Genomic DNA, 18,375 nt, shown 5'->3' with positions numbered 1-18,375 from the left:
TGAGTTATCGTATAATAAAAAAGAAGCAGAAGAGAGAGAACACGAAATTCAAACTTTTTGCTTTGATATTTACAGACATTTCCAGAAATTGTGATTCAGTCATTACATAGATATTGTTATAAAAGAAAACACTGTTTAGTATTGTAAAGTTCTGATGGTCTATTGAGGAGATGTTTAAAATACCATTTCGATGAACAAGCCATCCCTACATAGGCAGTGCTACCGCCTGCCTGATAAGAGATCATATCATAGTTTTGTCTAGAGTTTCCTTACTCTTCAAAGGTTTATGGCACAATCTTATTTTCACAATGTATATTTGAGCCTAGAATGTTATACTAGACTAATTTAGTTATATTTAACATACACGGACAACGACTAGTGCAATGAATATAAAATGTAATCACCAGTTATTACCTGCGTAACTGAAGAAGAAATGTGTCGTTTTTATAGATACAAGTCCCAAATAATTGGTGTTAAACATGTGTGAATTACTTTGTTTTATATTACTAGTTATATATTACACTGTAAGAAAAGTTGTGTTGTAAATTAACACAAACATTGTTATTTCACAACAACACAAAGCGTGGTCCGCAAACACAAACTTATGTAAACTATTGTTTAAGCTATATAAAACTAAAAGTTTGGGTTTTCTTAAAACACAAATAATTTGCGGTTTTAATTCAAAACTGTTTTCATTTCAATGTATTGTTTTGTGTGGCGAAGTCACATTTTTATGACTAATTCCCGTATGAACCGTTTAGGAGTAGCACGTGGTTTGTTTGTTTGTAGTTAAGCACAAATCTACACAAACTACTACCTGTTCTGTGCCCACCACGGGTATCGAAACAGGGTTTATAGCGTTATAAGTCCGCAGGTTTATAGCTGTACCACTAGGAGTTGTAACACGCGGTGAAACGAGTAGCTCTTAGTCTGAGGTATTTCTTAAATATTGTTTTTATGCAGTGTTTGACTTTTATGTCACGAAATGCTTTAATTTACCAATATTATCATATGTGTGTAGATTACAAAACATTCAATATAAAGATTATGAATCGTCCAACACATTTGTGTTGTGTTTTGGTAGCCAATAATCTTTATATCATAGCCATTAAAATACCAGGCTTGTTTGTGTTGTTTTAACACAGGTTTGTATAGTGTATTCATTGTAATGAAGTATTCGTATTTAAAGACTCCAAACTCCTTTTGCATTTGGGGGGGGGGGGGGTATATTTGTATTAATGGTTTATTACCAGTGTAAATTCCACACAAGGAGGCTTTTGTGCAATACACTGAAATCAATGTTATTCCCCTCTTCTTTTCATGCTTTTCAAAGTCCAGCGGACAACATCAACTATAGATGCTCCATTTGAGCAACATAAAGACACAGACGTCTGTGGGAGATGTATCTGGTGACTTAACTTTGTTTGCGAACAGCAAAACATGAATTATTGTTTGAACTTGTTTTTTGCGGAGTTAACTTTTAAGTCGAGTTGGGTGTGGCTCGATGAAGCCGTATCTTATTGATGCCCAGTCTAAACAAATATGGTATTTTCTCGTGGTATAGTGGTCCCGATGTTAATCTCACAGTATGCAGAGTATATATTGGCATTTTTCTCGTCTCCCCAGATATTTAACTTAACATTGTATCTGTAATCTGCGAACAACATAAGTCGTTTAGAAAAATACTTGCGATATTCTTTGTACGTTTTAGAAATCTTGTATCACCGGAAAGACAATAATAAATCATCCGGACTTTGTTCCGGGAACTTCAATTGTCACATGCCAGACACCGCGCGTACAACTTTCGTCAGCTTGTGTTCCTTTCGGCTACGTTCATCGGGCACCACTCGTACAACTTTCGTCAGTTGGAGTTCCTTTCGGCTACGTGCATCGGGCACCGCTCGTACAACTTTCGTCAGTTGGAGTTCCTTTCGACTATGTGAACACTTGGTTCTAATTTCGCTCTTTTAAGCCCATCTCTATGTAAATTGTTTTGTTTACAGTTCCAAGAGAGGCGTCAGGACGTTTAACCTGTATAAACGCAATCCATGGAGATTTCTAGAACGAAGGTGATTGGATGCATAAATTGTTACCACAGGTCGTGAATACCTTTCCTATTATTTACGTTATTCCAGTATATTCATTCTGGTATCTGATTACTCAACTTATTTCTAGTGCACATACGTTAATACACTTTGCTCATTCATTGTGCACACACATTAATTCACCTTCATATCTAAGTTTTTCATTGGACACGGGTTAATAGACAATTCAGTTTAACTTATTTCTAGTGCACATACGTTAATACACTATTAACACTTTACTCATTCATTGTGCACACACATTAATTCACCTTCATTGGACACGGGTTAATAGACAATTCAGTTTAACTTATTTCTAGTGCACATACGTTAATACACTATTAACACTTTACTCATTCGTTGTGCACACATATTAATTCACCTTCATTGGACACGGGTTAATAGACAATTCAGTTTAACTTATTTCTAGTGCACATACGTTAATACACTATTAACACTTTACTCATTCATTGTGCACACACATTAATTCACCTTCATATCTAAGTTTTTCATTGGACACGAGTTAATAGACAATTCAATGTAACTTATTTCGAGTCTACATGAGAACGGTAATGTTCTGTTATCATTTAATTTCTCTATTAAAACTGTGATTGCTTGAATATCATTACATTGCACTTCAGTTAATACAATATTACCACTTAATGTTTACTCATTTCAGTGACTGTTGATTATTCCTAGTGAAAAAGAACAAATGGAAAATGTTGTAGTGTTAAAACCTTTTCTATTTCTTGTTGTTGTTGTTTTTCCATGGGCTTTATTACATCAGACGTTTGTGCTTTTGATAATAAAATCTGCCACAATCGTGATAGATTTAAAAAAAGTCAACAGAAACAGGAAATCAACTTGCTGCAGTTTGATTTTTCCTTGATTTTATTTTTAAGAGTTTGAACATTAGAATTAGAAGTGCAGGTAAACTACAGTTGATCTTCGTAATTCGAAAATTTTGCTTTTCAGAGAATTCTTGGCCGCTGGTGCTCCCTGTGAAGTGAACTTAGACAGCAAAACAGTAGAGGTGACCCAAGAGCTCATGAGGAGCCCCTCTCGCTACACATTTGACGCTGCTCAAGAGCACGTGTTCTCACTGATGAAAAAGGATTCCTATGCTCGCTTTCTTCGATCTGATCATTACAAGAATCTCATCAGAAATGCCCAACAAACGGCACAGAAGAAGAAGTAAGACATTCCCTAGTATTAAAAACTTTAGAAAATTAAGTAAACTTTTTATCCATTCCAAGATTATGTCATTAAAATAAATAATCGTTACTGTACCAAGTTGTCAACAAATTGACACAAAATAAATAGAAACAATGTTACTTTACTCTGTTTTTGTCGTGTAATACAATATACCATAATTAAATAGTTCAATAATAAGTCATAGTTCATAGAAAATGTGAAGTAATTTGAGATCACGTCACAGTACACTAACAACATGACGTAAAATAAACTAGAATCACTTTAACTTCATTGTGTGTTTCAGTTTAAACAGTACAGCTAGTGTGGTATTTAAGTAAACTGATATTCTACAGATAATCTATAAGAAGTGCACGGGATTCAGGAAATGTTTTGGGGAAAAATAAATCAAATACGGACATCAACAGAAAAGTCGAATATAAAGGCATACAATAAGAATAGAGTATTTTAGCTACCTAAGTATGTTTTCTAGGATTTTTCTGGTCTATGGAGCTTGAGAAGACACGAGGATCCACGATAATACTGCACAATTAAGGCAGGTTGTTTGGTTTGGTTTGAATTTCGCGCAAAGTTACACGTGATCTATCTGCGCTAGCCGTCTCTAATTTAATAGTGATAGATTGAAGGAAAAGCAGCTAGTCAATATCACCCACTGGCAACTCTTGAGCCACTCGTTTACAAACGAACAGTAGAATTGACTGAAACATAATAATGCCCCCACGGCTGAAAGGGCGAGCATAAATAAGAAAATGTGTCTGTATGTTCATTTTTATTTTTGGCAGAACATTTTTGATTGAGTTATTGAGCAAAAATAGTTTACAAAAATCGTTCCCCATATTAACAGATTGGGATTTTCTGGATTTTCGTGACCTTGCTGTGACCTTTGATCTAGTCCCTCCAAAACTAATCATTTATAAGTCTGGTCATTGTCCAAATGTATAGCAACTTTTTGCCAAATCTATTCAGCTGTTTTCGTGAAATCTTGCTGACAAACACACAAACAAAAGCACACACAGAGGTGAAAACATAAGCTCCGTTCACGTTCGGTGGCGGAGGTAATAATCATTCCTATTATACATATTTAAGGGAGATGAAGCCACAGCTCATACTTATTTATACAAACCACTGTACCATCAACGAACATGAGTACAACCCATATGTTTGGTGATTTTCAGCTAATGATGTTGTTTATAATTCAAACGTGCTGTACATGAGGTAAATGCAGATAGCCACATCGTTTGAAATAATAGTGATTGTGTTTAGTAATTTTTAGCTAGCATATTGAGATATCTTTCAGTTCAGGATATCGTTTGTCAGTTTGACATTGTGTTGACCTAAACAATTATATTATAAAACTCAGTTACGTACATGTTAATGCATCCCCCTCTTAGTGGCTCAGTGGTAAGCCTGCATGCTTACGACGCTAAAAATCGGGTTTCGATACTCGTAGTGGTCAGGGCACATTGCGTATCTTTGCGCTTAACGACAACTAAATCAAAGTTAATAATCAGCTGGTTGTCAAGCTATAATGGTTTTCCTTTTTTGCTTCAACTAGTGAATACATATTGTTTAAAATAAAAGCCACTAAAATTTAAACTGCTCAGTAATTGCTCTCATTGAATGAGTCGTGAATCAATATTACTTTCTGGTATGATCTTAATTAAAAAGTTACCAAATAATTATAATAACTGGTCACCTGGTGGTCTGAAATATTTTCAATAATTATAATAACTGGTCACCTGGTGGTCTGAAATTTTTTCAATAATTATAATCACTGGTCACCTTGTGGTCCCAAATTTTTTCGGCATAAGAATCATTTATTTATTTTTTTACATCGCTTTATTGTTGAATTGATAACATCAACGTGATTACTGTTAGGTTTTTCAATTTTGGTGCTTCAACACGAAAAAAGAGCTCGCCAGCAGCCGGTACAAGCAAAAGGAGAAACAGCGGTTCTCACATGACTAATAGTACGGTGGACCTTAGTTTGACTCGACAGCCAAGTGTAGAACGACCTTTTACAGGAAAACATTCCCACAGTACGAGCGACCTTCAGGATCTAGAAACGCCTTCTGATAAATTGTCGTGTAGTAGGTAAGTTAGCCTTTGGTAGATTTGTTCTTTTTTTATTTTTACATATTCTGAATTATTTTAACATGCTTATGAGTTAATTATAGAAATGTTAACTCTTTTAACTCCAGACGCTACAATGATAACTTCAAAAGGTGACTGTAATGAAATTAGAAGAGTAATTTTGTTTGTTTGTTTGTTTTGAATTTCGCGCACAGCTACACGAGGGCTATCTGCGCTAGCCGTCCCTAATTTAGCAGTGTAAGACAAGAGGGAAGGCAGCTAGTCATCACCATCCCCTGCCAACTCTTGGGCTACTCTTTTACCAACGAATAGTGTGATTGACCGTCACATTATATCGCCCCCACGGCTGAAAGGGAGAGCATGTTTGGTGTGATGGGGATTCGAACCCGCGACCCTCAGATTGCGAGTCGAGCGCCCTAACCACCTGGCCACTGTAACAAATTATTCACATATACACATTTTTGGCGTGTAACATAGTCTTGACAAAAGAGAGAGATGATTTTGAAACCAGTTGAAATTTATTTGTACCTTAATTAAGTTTGTTCTGGGTCATTTTCCTTTGGCATCACATGCACTTTCTCGAGAGAAAAATGTGCTTTACGAATGCTTAATTCAATACAATGTGTAAAAGAGGGCAGTGATATTTTCTACTGGAGGCGTATCGTGCCCTCAGTGACGTACTGAGAGTAATGACATTGTAAATAATGCTATGCTCTCTTAGTCTGAAAAAAAAGGCTTCAAGTAACAAATGTTTGGACAGAAGAACTTTCAAACAGAAGTTGAGATCTCTAGTACAAGAATTGTTGATGAATTCTGTTTGTGTCTCTGTATATTCAATAAAGAATTATGTGATTTCACTGTCAATTTATCTCAGTTCTTCTCCTTTAATTAAGTCAAGTAGGAAATTCAGTTGTTGTTTTTACTCTGGATAGCATTTTATGCCGAACCTCTGGCTATTGAGGTTATTAATTACATTTCTAAGGTTATCAGTTTACTTGAGAATACTAAAAAGTGAGAGAATAAGGGGAAGTTTGGTACCACGACCCCATGGTTTGTTGTTCCAGAGTTTTCTGTATTTTGTGCACTGTGTTTTATTTCTGCATTCGTTTATACTGTTATTGCGAACATATGTTTGTACTTTCGGAAATGGGGAAATGGTATTTTTCATACAAGTGAGTAAGAGGAGGAGTTAATTGCCAAGTATGGTTCATGACCTGAGAATTTGATACAATATAGAGGAAGTTCTCTCCTGGATGTTAGTAATTAAGTAAATATAAACAAATATATATTTTTGCAATCCAAGTCTCTGGTGGGCTTACTTTAGGGTGTTGAGTAGATTGTACAGTGCTGCTGTTGACTGGCATCCTTTCAATGACAGCTTGCAGAGGTTATCTATCGTCTTGGCACAAGCTTACACTTGTTCTCTGCAAGCTCTACTTTCAATTTATAAATTTTTTAACAGCCATTGGATTCTCCGGTTTCCACTCCTGGCATGTGGAGTGTGGAAACCCATGTAACATTTACAGTATATTAATTGGGCTTTACAAGTATTCTGCCAATTACATCACCTCCTATGAGCTATACTCGAACATAATGTAGATTGGGGGCTCCACTGCTAGCCATGGTTGTGACCTTTGAATGTTTTTCGATGGTAATTTTGGCTTAGGGTTTTGGAGGTGTCACTTATTCTGGGCAGGTGGTTTTAAATGGATTCCTTAGTAAGCTGCTGCTTACGTTTCTGTAAGCAGTAGAATCATTGGAGATGAGCCCATATTTTGCTCGTGTGTTATTATCACTCCTGGCATCCCTCTACAACATATATCTTTATTTTTTATTTTCCTCCTTTGGTCTCTCAGTAGAATAGATCTCCAGATCTGCATAACCAAAGGACTAGACCGAAGGCAGTCAGCCTTGAAATATCGGAAATCAAGCCACTACTTATCTCCTTATGCACTTCAACTTGCCCTTTACCCTAAAAGTCAAAATTATCCAAAAATCCCATGAACTTCTACCTAGCAGCTTGGAAGATATGGGTTGCTACTCCCTTTCAGCTGCTGATCTCATAACCATCCTGGCTGCAGATTAGACAACCTTACTAAATGTTGAGAATTGTTCCACTTCCAGTCATGGCTGAGTGCATTATACGTTCAGGAAGCATCTCCTCTTCCAGTGGTTGATCATGGATATATTTAAAGGTTTGTTGTTATGTACAAACATTAACAATTTTGGAGAACAGCTATTAGGCTGCTGCTCTGTATTGCCATATGCCATCTTTACATTATTGAAATGCTTCACCACGCCGAGCATATTCGTACACCTTAACAAACAGTTGAGTGTTGAAGTTTATTCTTTGGTCAGCAAGAATATCCTCTGATACTCCTAAGTGAGCTATCTACATGGTCAGCCAGTTGATTGGCAAATGTTTTAGCCAATTAATATGCTTCAGCTCTCTTAATTAGTGCTGAAAAAAGTGCTGCTATTATCAAAACGTTGGCCACAAATCATCTGTAATGTGATTCGAAGGTGATTAAGCTTTGGCCTTCCTTCTTGTTCATACGTTTGAGCCTTTATACCCACTACCTTAATCTTAATAAGATGTTTAGGTATTTCATAACCTCCTTACTATATGTCCAAGAAACTGTAACTGTATCTGTGTGGGAGCAAATTTTTTCTGCCTTCAGTTCTGGAGTTGCTTGTTGCAAGTATTAAAAAAACATGTCTAGGTTTTCAACCAGGGACTGAAATGCTCGAAAAAACAATAAGATTTCATTGTTGAAGATAATAATAATAATAAACTATTCCCACCACGTAATGTACGTGATGTACAGTTGTAAGTTCTGCCACTCAACTACTGATATATCCCCACCACGTAATGTACGTGATGTACAGTTGTAAGTTCTGTCACTCAACTACTGATATATTCCCATCACTCAACTATTGAAGCTGATATGTACCTGCCACTCGGGTATTGTTAAAGTTTTATGTTTATATATCTGGGCTACTGTAAAAGTGTTATATCGGTATCAAGAACAGAAATATATTCTTGTACAACAACTGCTATAACGGTAATTTGATGAAGTAATAACGACTTAACTGGTGTCCAACTTTATTTCTGTATAAAGTGGTGCTTTTACTATCACGAAGAAACATCTTTAAGTTATACCAATACAGTTTCTGTTTAGTATGAAAACAGAAATCATCTGATTCACAACTCTTAGATTGTAATTTTCATTAGTGTGTCCATCTAATAAATATCTTGGGAGTTTGTTGTTTTATTTCATGGAATGTTTGTTCCCCGGAAAGCTACCCTTACGTAACTAGAACGTGATGATACCCAATATAATGAAAGTGTGATAGGTTGTGGTCTTTGCGACGTGCATGTTGATCTTTTTAAAGAAAGATCGAGAGAAGTAGCAGAAAAGTACGGTTGTATCAGAAGGTGCTCTAAATCCGGTGCCTTTAACTGTTCGTTCAATAATTTATAACTTTTCTGATTGTAGCCTTTCATTTACAACTTTGTTTATCAATTTATTTAAGAGTGGGATTTGGTTGACTGGCTTACACGTATACAGCCACGGCTGTACTGATTTTCTTTATGCCAAATAATACCTTAGTCAATCAGTCATCAGCAAAGATTGTCATTAGTCTGCGTTTAATCTTTGTTTTATGCAAATTTATTGTTAAATCTTAATTTTAATCTAATTAGTGATTCATCAACGTGGTAGTTAACTAAGTTCTCGGTATATTTAGTGTACACTTATGTTGTTATATTTATAGAGACACACCCTTGTCAACTAGTTACAATTCAAGATTTTGCTTTTGTTTCATCGTATCTTCCTGCCAACAGATAAGAATCCATCACTAGGTTGAGTTACAAATACTTAATTTAAATAATTATGACTCTGCCAACAGATAAGTATCCATCACTAGGTGGAGTTACAAATACTTAATTCAAATAAGCATGAATCTGCCAACAGATAAGTATCCATCACTAGGTGAAGTTACAAATACTTAATTCAAATAATCGTGAATCTGCCAACAGATAAGTATCCATCACAAGGTGAAGTTACAAATACTTAATTCAAATAATCATGTACGACATGTTAAGTTTCTAAACAGCTCTCAGACGCTACTAGGAAGAACTTTGATAATGACTAAATCTTATCATCTTTTACCAACAAATTACGCTTATTATGCCAACATCTCATTGTGTGTCTGTTTAACATACATAGAATTCAGTCTCATTAATCACTTAAAACAAAAATGATTTTGCAAGATCCTTATTCATTTGGTTTATGAGCAACTGCTTATAAACTGGTAGTTTAATTACCTAGTAGGAGGAATACTACATTAGCCATAAAATCTATACATTTTTAGTTCAGAAATGAAGTAACCATGATAATTATTTTGACCTTATAAAATGTTTCGTCCTTTATTTTAGATTGTCTTCGCCGTCAGTATCGCGTGATCGTGTGAACGATACTGTACGAAGCACCCTTCAAGTTCCAAGGGGATCTCAACGCATGGAACATTCCAGTAGTTCACTGGATGAGACTAGTTCAAACTTGTCACTGGCTGTTCCTCGACGGACTAGGAACTTGGTCGCACCTTGGGAGTTGGAAGATTAGAATCAAGAGAGTTAGTCACTTTGAGCAGTACACGACAAACTCGCTGTTTTACTCGGTTCACTTGCGTAGATCCTAATACTTTAAGACTTCATAATGTAACAATCAGTGTTGTTATTAGTATTATTAATAATATTATCACTTTCATGTTGTAAATAGTTTACATTGATAAGGAGAGAATTTTCAATGTCCAAGATACAGGTGGTGGTGTTAAACTTAATGTCGTATCCATTCTATCAAAGATTCCAATGACCCTCAAAGTAAACGAGGAATCTGAATGCGATTTTTACTCAGCTAATTAATATCATTCTCCTAATTCCTACAAATCAAAGAAGTCGTCACAGTTTAAACCAAAGCTGGAACGTTTATTTTTGTTCAATACTTCTGTTAAGAAGTGTGTTTCTACAGAACCAATGACGACACTTGAAACTTGTAGAGGTGTCTAGGTTAAAGTTAATGACTGCAACCTTCACATGCTGCATCACTTTTCTGATAGAATTTACCAGTAGTTAAGGTGCTTCGTACGTTATATCGATATATAGGTAATCCAGTTAACTTTCATTGGTGTATGCGGTCTCTATAGTAGATGTTATCATTGATGAAAATGATTTATAGTCTCTATCGATGTCCAAGTTAAAAGTAATTTAGTTAAATTCCACTACTGTGTTGTTCTCTGGTAATGTCTACAAGTAATAGGTGCCTCATAGGTTATAACAATATCTAGATTAAAGTTATTTCATTTCACCTTCATTACACTATAGGTTCTTTGGCACGTTTTACAGATATTGATTGTAAAGATGCCGAGGTCAAAAATAAATAGGTTAACTTTGATTCTTTGATTGTATTTACAGTTAAAGTGCTTTGATGAAAATGTTCAAATTGAAAGTTTATTCAACTTCCTGAAAGGTTTTACCAGCCGATAATGTGCGTTTGAAATTATTCAGTCCAATCGAACTAGACTGTAGAACCCATAGTCTGTATCATTTTACCAACGGATAAGTTATACATTCACATCTGTACGAAAAGCTCATGTTAGATACCACTATGCTAAAATTATAAATCCACATCTGTAGTAATGAATAGATGTATCAGTAATATCGTATATCGCAGTCTATAGAACCCCTCGTTGACATCAGATCCACTGATTTTTTTTTTCTGACAATATTTTATATAGTAATTCATCGGGTTCATTAATATCAATAACACTACCATACAATCGAAGAGTTGCTTGTGTTCCCATAGAGCTGGAAAGTGATGTATTTACTAGTGGTTGGAAGAATCTTTATCTTAAATATTTGGAGGTAGTTTGGTGATTCAGCATGGAGTGGCTGATTACACTTAATCCATTAAAAACTTTGGCCTTGTAAATATAATACTGTGTGTAGAAATATACTTTTTGACTATCTATTTGCTAATAAGCTTGTTTTAAATTGCGAGGTTTCTATATCTGTTATTAAAGAAAACCATTTATCTTTGACTCGATTCTTCGCAATTGTAAAACAAACTTGACGTGAAACTCAAAAGTTGGCATTGAGATATAACTAAAACCTTATACTTAGTAAAGAATCAGCAGTTTAAATTTATGTTTATTGGACAATAAAATACTTGTGAATTTATGTAAACGTTATGATTCATAGATGGAATGAAATTTGAGTGGACAACCTGTTCGGCGAATTAGTGAAAATCTATTTATGGATGTCCTTCAGCAAATCTTCAGTTATCAGTTCACCAGAACAAATTTTTATTCAACATCTCGATTGTAAATTATATTTTATGTTAGATTATGCAACTACGTAATACTAGAAAAATACAGGATTCGCCAAAAGAAGTGTGGGGATTTAAAACTTCGATAATCGACATTATCATTTATTGGTAAAAATAATTAATGTTTATTATTTATGAAGCTGTAGCTCACTAAGGTCTCTTGTAACCATTAAGTATGAAAAATGATGTCCGGTAGGTGTCCACCATAAACTGATACTCACTGGTCTGGTCTAAGAATGACTCCTTCCGTTTCAGAGGTCAACGTTTCTCGCGTGAGGTCAGTAATTTCTGTTTTTAATGTTATCTTTCAAATCCTGTAGTGTCCGTGGCTTGTTGGTATACACACTTTCCTTTGAGTATTCTCACAAAAGGATGTCTGCTACTGACAAATCCGGAGGTCATGGAGGCCAGTTTATGTTTCAGTTACGAGAAATTGCCCTATTTGGGAACAGTTCACGCAACACTACCATTGTTGCTTGTGTTGTATGACAGGTGGCCTCATTTTGTTGAAAACAAAATTGCTACTGATAATATATTCGGAAGGAACAACTTTAACACCAAGTTCTCGACGGTATGTTCTTTAAGCAACAATGATGGAGGTTTTATTCTTGAAATAAAGCTCAACAATAAGAGACCACTGTTGAATTGTCCACCTGCCCATCATTACAATTCAAACCTTTAATCTTCATTCTGAAAATAACAAATGTTTTTCATAAATACTTTGTAAAATCTAATTATATGAAAGTCCTACACTTATTTTGGCGGACCCTGTATAATGAGATCATGACAACATATATCAAGTTAAGGAGACCCCCATTATTAAAATAATCTTTAAAACAAACTTTATTTTCCCAACTTAGATATATATATATAAGTCTTATTTTTTTTCTGTAAAAAATAAACCATACAGCTTTGAAAAAAAATAACACTAATGCGAGTCTATGGATAACTGACCAGATTCTGAGCACTTATAGAATTTCTGCGGCCAGTGTACTTTTAAGTGTGAAAAACGAGAATTTTCGATTTTTCACTTCATCTGTGATTTACTTTATAAATAGGATATTCTATTGTATTCTGATGTGAAAGACGATGCATAGTTATTTTATAAACTTTTAGTGTATGTGTCTAGCTATACTAGATATATATATATATATATATATATGTGTGTGTGTGTAAGGCATCTACAGCATGATAATTTATACCTGGTTATAAGGAGCTTTTTCAACACCAACGAAAGGCGAATATTGAAATATAAAGCTCCGTATAACTTGAATGCAAATACTTGTATCTGTTTGGAAGTTTAAAAGGTGCTTTAATAGATTGTCTGTTCAGTTTTATATTAGTTTTAGCACTCAAAAACCAAGAGACTAGTGTTAAACTATAGAAAACACGACCCAGAACTTGATGTGAATCGACCTGGTTTTTTTCGTATAGCCATGTCTTTGGGCATTGCTTCGTAAACCGAAAGCTGGAAAGTTATTAAAGACACGGTCCATGGAAGAAGGTGTCGCTAGTAGCCTAGTTATGACCGTATAGTGTCATGATTCGATAACAAAGTTTATACTTTAAATGAGCTTGCGGAAGTGGAAGACTTCTACCCACAGACCTTTAAAATCCTTTTTTTCACATCTTGTATCATTATTTAATCTATTCTCTATCAATTCCATTACATTCTCAGTCTTTACACTTAAGTTTGGGTTTATTTTTCCACATATAAAATGTTTTTGCGACGTTGACTTTCTAGGTGTTGTTACCAAACCTAAATCCACTGTTCACCAGGTGACATTAAAGTGTACCTTGAAGCGTATTCCAACTTCATCGGGTTTTATTTTCGAGCAAATACTTGTATATGTTTGGAAGTTTAAAAGGTGTTTTAATCGATTGTCTGTTCAGTTTTATATTAGTTTTAGCACTCAAATGTCCGGATATAATCTAATTATACTAAGGAAGCTGGATGGAGTTCGCTGTTATCATTACACTACCTCATACAGTTGTAACGCGCTTGTACTTCCACTAATATTCATTCAGTTCTTTCATGCCGTATTCTACACGCTGTTTCAACCTTCGATCCCGCTCTTAACTAATCTTATGCTGTTGAATTGTCCACTATTTAATTAAATTACCTTAAATAATAAGCCCTACCATGTTTCAGTTTAGTCCTTCCTTATATTCTATATTTATTCATATCCTGACATTTCTTCTTTTTATATATCTTTCACACTTTTCTCTATCTTCCACTCTATTGGTTTAGTATATTGGCGTCTATCCTCTCTCAATTCCCAGCGATAGTTAAATATATCTGTTAATATTTTGTAATGCCTTTCAAGCTGTCCTTCTATTTTTCAGTCTGGTCTTTGTAGTTCGTCTTTTAAAGATCTTCCCTTTTTATATTTCCTGCTACGTTAAGTCTTTTATTTTATATTCCTATCTATGTTTCATTTTTTAAACTTCCACTAATATCTGGTCCTCCGTTCTAAATTCTCACTTAGTTTTCTATATTTAATTTATCTTCCCACATTTTCTCATTGTTTAAAATCCTCTTTTTCACATTTTGCATCATTATTTAGTCGATCCTCCCTACTTCCAGTATGTTTTCAGCCTTTCCTTTTAAATCTATCTTTATTTTCCACATCCTCAACTGAGTTTCAGTATAGCCTACTGTTTATTATTATTTTTCATTATATCTTTTCGTATATTTAGAGTCTACTTTCCAGTATTCCTTTTACTTTGTAAACACTTTCCCATCTAACCCTCTACACCGTAAAGACATTTCCATCAAGTGTCATCTATTCTTGCGCATTTCCCACTGTTGTTCATTATATCCTCCTGATAATCAACCATATGTTTCGGTATTTAATACAGGATTTTCATATAACTTCTCAATCCCACAGTCAATCAGATATATCGGTTTATAATTCAGGGCTTGTATATATCGAGATTGTTCAACTTCTGTAGTGTTTAAAGTGTAAGCAATACTTTAGGTACGTGCTTATCATGCTAGATAGCTTTAAATATATATATATATAATATTTTTTCAGACTTATCAGATTAACTGGTGCTTATTTCCTTGTTGTTGTTAAAAAAAATTTTTATTGTAAAATGTTAAAATAGTTTATATCACTCTTGTCAGCATATACAAATGTCAAGTTGAATTTTAAAGGACACAGAAAGAAATTTACACCGAAGTCTAATTGTGGGCGTTGTACATTACGTCCAGAGCTGTTTGTTTGTTTCTAATTAAGCACAAAACTACACAATGAGGTATCTGTGCTCTGCCCACCACGGGTATCGAAACCTGGTTTCTAGCGTTGTAAGTCCGCAGACATACCGCTGTGCCACTGGGGGGCGTTCAGAGTTGTTTCTTAATGTTACAGCAAACTATACACACTTCTACGAATTGAAACTTAGCGTAAACGAATAATACGTTTAGTCAAAAATATCACTTTCAAAGATTAACCCATTTTTATGTTACTGGTTATAGACTGTATTTCTTTGTTGCATAATAGGTGAAACCTCCACATGCTTGTGTTTATTTGTAGTGTATTGGGTATTTACCATATATTTAACTGAATAATGAAAAGTGCAATTTTTTTCAAACTCATAATAACAATCAGCAAATTCTAGCTTGACGTTGACACAAGCCTTTAATCGCATTACTTTGATGTAGTCTACAAATCCCATTGCTGACGCAAAACGTTATGTGCACACAGCAGATCAAGCGTTGCTAAATACCGGTTCTAACAAATCATTACTTCAGCACATATTATCTATTTCATACATTTTTATCTTCGGTTAATTGAAGTATAAAATGTATAATAAATTCAACAAGCACTTACTATCTAAAGGCTCATTACATTAACACCTTATAAATTTTAGTTCTGCTGAAGTCACAGCTAATAAGGTATCACCTGGAAATACCATAATTCATTTTTCGGTTTGAAGTCAAAAATAATAATGAAACATAGGTTTGTCGACAACACAGTCATGCTCTTCATTTATTTGGGGCACCAGTTGTTGTATAAAACGTGGGTTTATTTGTAATAAATCACCGAACTAATAACCTTACCAAAGAATGTGTTAAACTTACGTTGTAAACTCGTCGCACTGGGAAAAAGTAGATTAATAGAACACCGAGAATGTGATCTGTTAATGAGTGTGCTAACCGGATGTTCTGAAAAGTGTGAGCTTATCACAGTGTCAGAAAGGTAGATTAAAAGAACACCGAGAATGTGATCTGGTTAATGAGTGTGCTAACCGGATGTTCTGAAAAGTGTGAGCTTATCACAGTGTCAGAAAGGTAGATTAAAAGAACACCGTAAAAGTGATCTGGTTAATGAGTGTGCTAACAGGATGCTCTGAGGAGTGTGAGCTTATCACAGTGTCAGAAAGGTAGATTAAAAGAACACCGAGAATGTGATCTGGTTAATGAGTGTGCTAACCGGATGTTCTGAAAAGTGTGAGCTTATCACAGTGTCAGAAAGGTAGATTAAAAGAACACCGAGAATGTGGTCTGTTAATGAGTGTGCTAACAAGATGCTCTGAGGAGTGTGAGCTTATCACAGTGTCAGAAAGGTAAATTAAAAGAACACCGAGAATGTGGTCTGTTAATGAGTGTGCTAACAGGATGCTCTGAGGAGTGTGAGCTTATCACTGTGTCAGAAAGGTAGATTAATAGAACACTGGGACTGTTGTCTGCTCAATGAATGTGCTAACCGGAATAATAGGTTGTTGAGACTGAAGTTTGACCATCGTATGTGATAACCAAACGTTGAGTAATTACTACATTATGAAATATATATATATATATATATATTGGTGATTTGTTGCTATTGAATAAGCTAACTAGACGTTGTGAGCTTGCTATTTACAACAGTCTCACAAAAGGAAGTGAAAGATTATTTTATTTTATTTTGTGGTTTAAAATGAGCGGTTCCCTTTTATAAACAAAACAAAAAAATAGTGCAACCCATACATGTATTTCAACCGGAACTTGTCGGTCTTTCTCCCGTTTGTTCCTCTCCTCGAGCGCTCGAGAATTGGTTATTCTCCTCTAAGTTTAAAGAAGACAGTGGTATCATGCTATAAGAAAAGAAATGTTGGGAATTAACAGATCTACCTACGGCTTCTACAGTAAAAAACACATTTTAAATAACTGGCCGGGCATGGTCTTGTGAGTAGTATGCCCATGCTGTAAATTAGATAATTCATGGCATGGTCTTGTGAGTAGTATGCCCATGCTGTAAATCAGATAATTCATGGTTTATGTCCCTTTGTTACAGAAAAGAAAAAAAATGCACTCTGCACGCACATTGAGGTCGTGGGCGCTCTATATGAGTAACGGTTAAACCCTATTCGGTCAGATAATAAAAGCCCAAAAGTTGGCGCTAGGTGCTGTTTACTGGCTGTCTTCTCTCTAGTGTGTTATTTGGAAATTAGAGACAGCTATACGCAGATAGAAAACAGGTGAGCATTAGATTAATTCACTGTCTCTGTACAAGGGCGGATCAGTCCTAACAATCGCATTAACTAATATCAAATTATTTCATTTTTATTTTCAAAAGATTACGTCTCTGTAGTTTGTCCTTGCGAGTTAATAAATGTCATTGTTTTGCACACATGCGGTAAGTTGCATGTTGTTGTTTCTTCTCCTTGTTGTGTTTATGTGTTAAACTTTTTAATGATCTTATCGATGACAAAGTAGAATAAAATAGCAAGTGAAATAATGAGCTAGCCAAGAGGAAGTATTAGAGGCGCATCTTTCTTTAGTAATAAGTATATCCACTGGTTGACTTTTGGGTCTTTGTGTACTGGACAGCCTGATAAAAAACTGAGTCTGACCACTGAAAAGATACGATTTTATCGGGTGCGCGTGTGTTTTATTCGAGGCTTAATACTAGGATAATTAATGTTGCCTATCTGATCTCTTATTTTTTTTTATTTAACCTGCATTTAAACCACTTGGTTGTAGTCCTACGCACTGGGTGGTGACTTTGCCAGGTAAAAAAAATTAAATAATTTTATGTGTAGTCCAGAATTTAAAAAAATATTGTCCTGTAAGACTCGGTGTATAGTTGGATTTAATATTTAAAATCCCTGTTACCAAATGAACGTACCATTTCAAAAGGGTATTTAAACGTTAAACGTTCAAATCATATTTTACCTTATTTCAAATATTCTGTGCAAGAAAGTTATATATTATTTATTTGTATATAAGTGTTTATAATTACGGTGATGTATTATACAATTAATTATAATATTTTTTTTCAGTCAATTGTTACGGAGGTACATGTGTATAAAGTTAAAGTTCTGTTTGTTTGAAGTTAAGCACAAAGCCACACAATGGGCTATCTGCACTCTGCCCAGCACGGGTATCGAAATCTAGTTTCTACTGTTGTAAGTCCGAAGACATGCCACTGGGGGGGCGTTAAAGTTGTAGCTTGTATTTTCTAATAATATTAACCAATATGCTTATATTTGTTATCCTTGCTTATATTTGTTATCTTCCTGTTTATTTGCACAAATAAAACAATCAACATAAAAATTCAGTTCAAAATTCTCTGGCCAAGAGCATTGAGGCATTACTAACTAGAGGGGTGCCG

At 34.9% G+C, this 18,375-nt stretch overlaps 1 protein-coding gene across 3 annotated transcripts in view; it reads left to right on the top strand.

Moving 5' to 3' along the window:
• Positions 1–18,085, top strand: part of LOC106476521 (regulator of G-protein signaling 7-like) — a 96,024-nt gene extending 77,939 nt beyond the window's left edge. For 2 of the 3 annotated variants that reach the window (XM_022381359.1, XM_013937178.2), the window contains 3 exons: positions 3,057–3,275; positions 5,172–5,387; positions 9,829–16,258. In XM_022381359.1, coding sequence (XP_022237067.1) covers positions 3,057–3,275; positions 5,172–5,387; positions 9,829–10,015 — 622 coding nt within the window. In that variant the 3' untranslated portion in view covers positions 10,016–16,258. Of the gene's footprint in view, positions 1–3,056; positions 3,276–5,171; positions 5,388–9,828 lie in introns of all 3 variants that reach the window. The other variant, XR_002609769.1, reaches the window with a different exon arrangement.
• The last annotated feature ends 290 nt before the right edge of the window (positions 18,086–18,375 follow it).

The sequence above is a fragment of the Limulus polyphemus genome, unplaced genomic scaffold (genome assembly GCF_000517525.1).
Source record: "Limulus polyphemus unplaced genomic scaffold, Limulus_polyphemus-2.1.2 Scaffold157, whole genome shotgun sequence".
Lineage (NCBI taxonomy): Eukaryota > Metazoa > Arthropoda > Merostomata > Xiphosura > Limulidae > Limulus > Limulus polyphemus.
The sequence above is the reverse complement of the archived record's forward strand: the minus strand, read 5'-3'. Positions and strand labels throughout refer to the sequence as shown.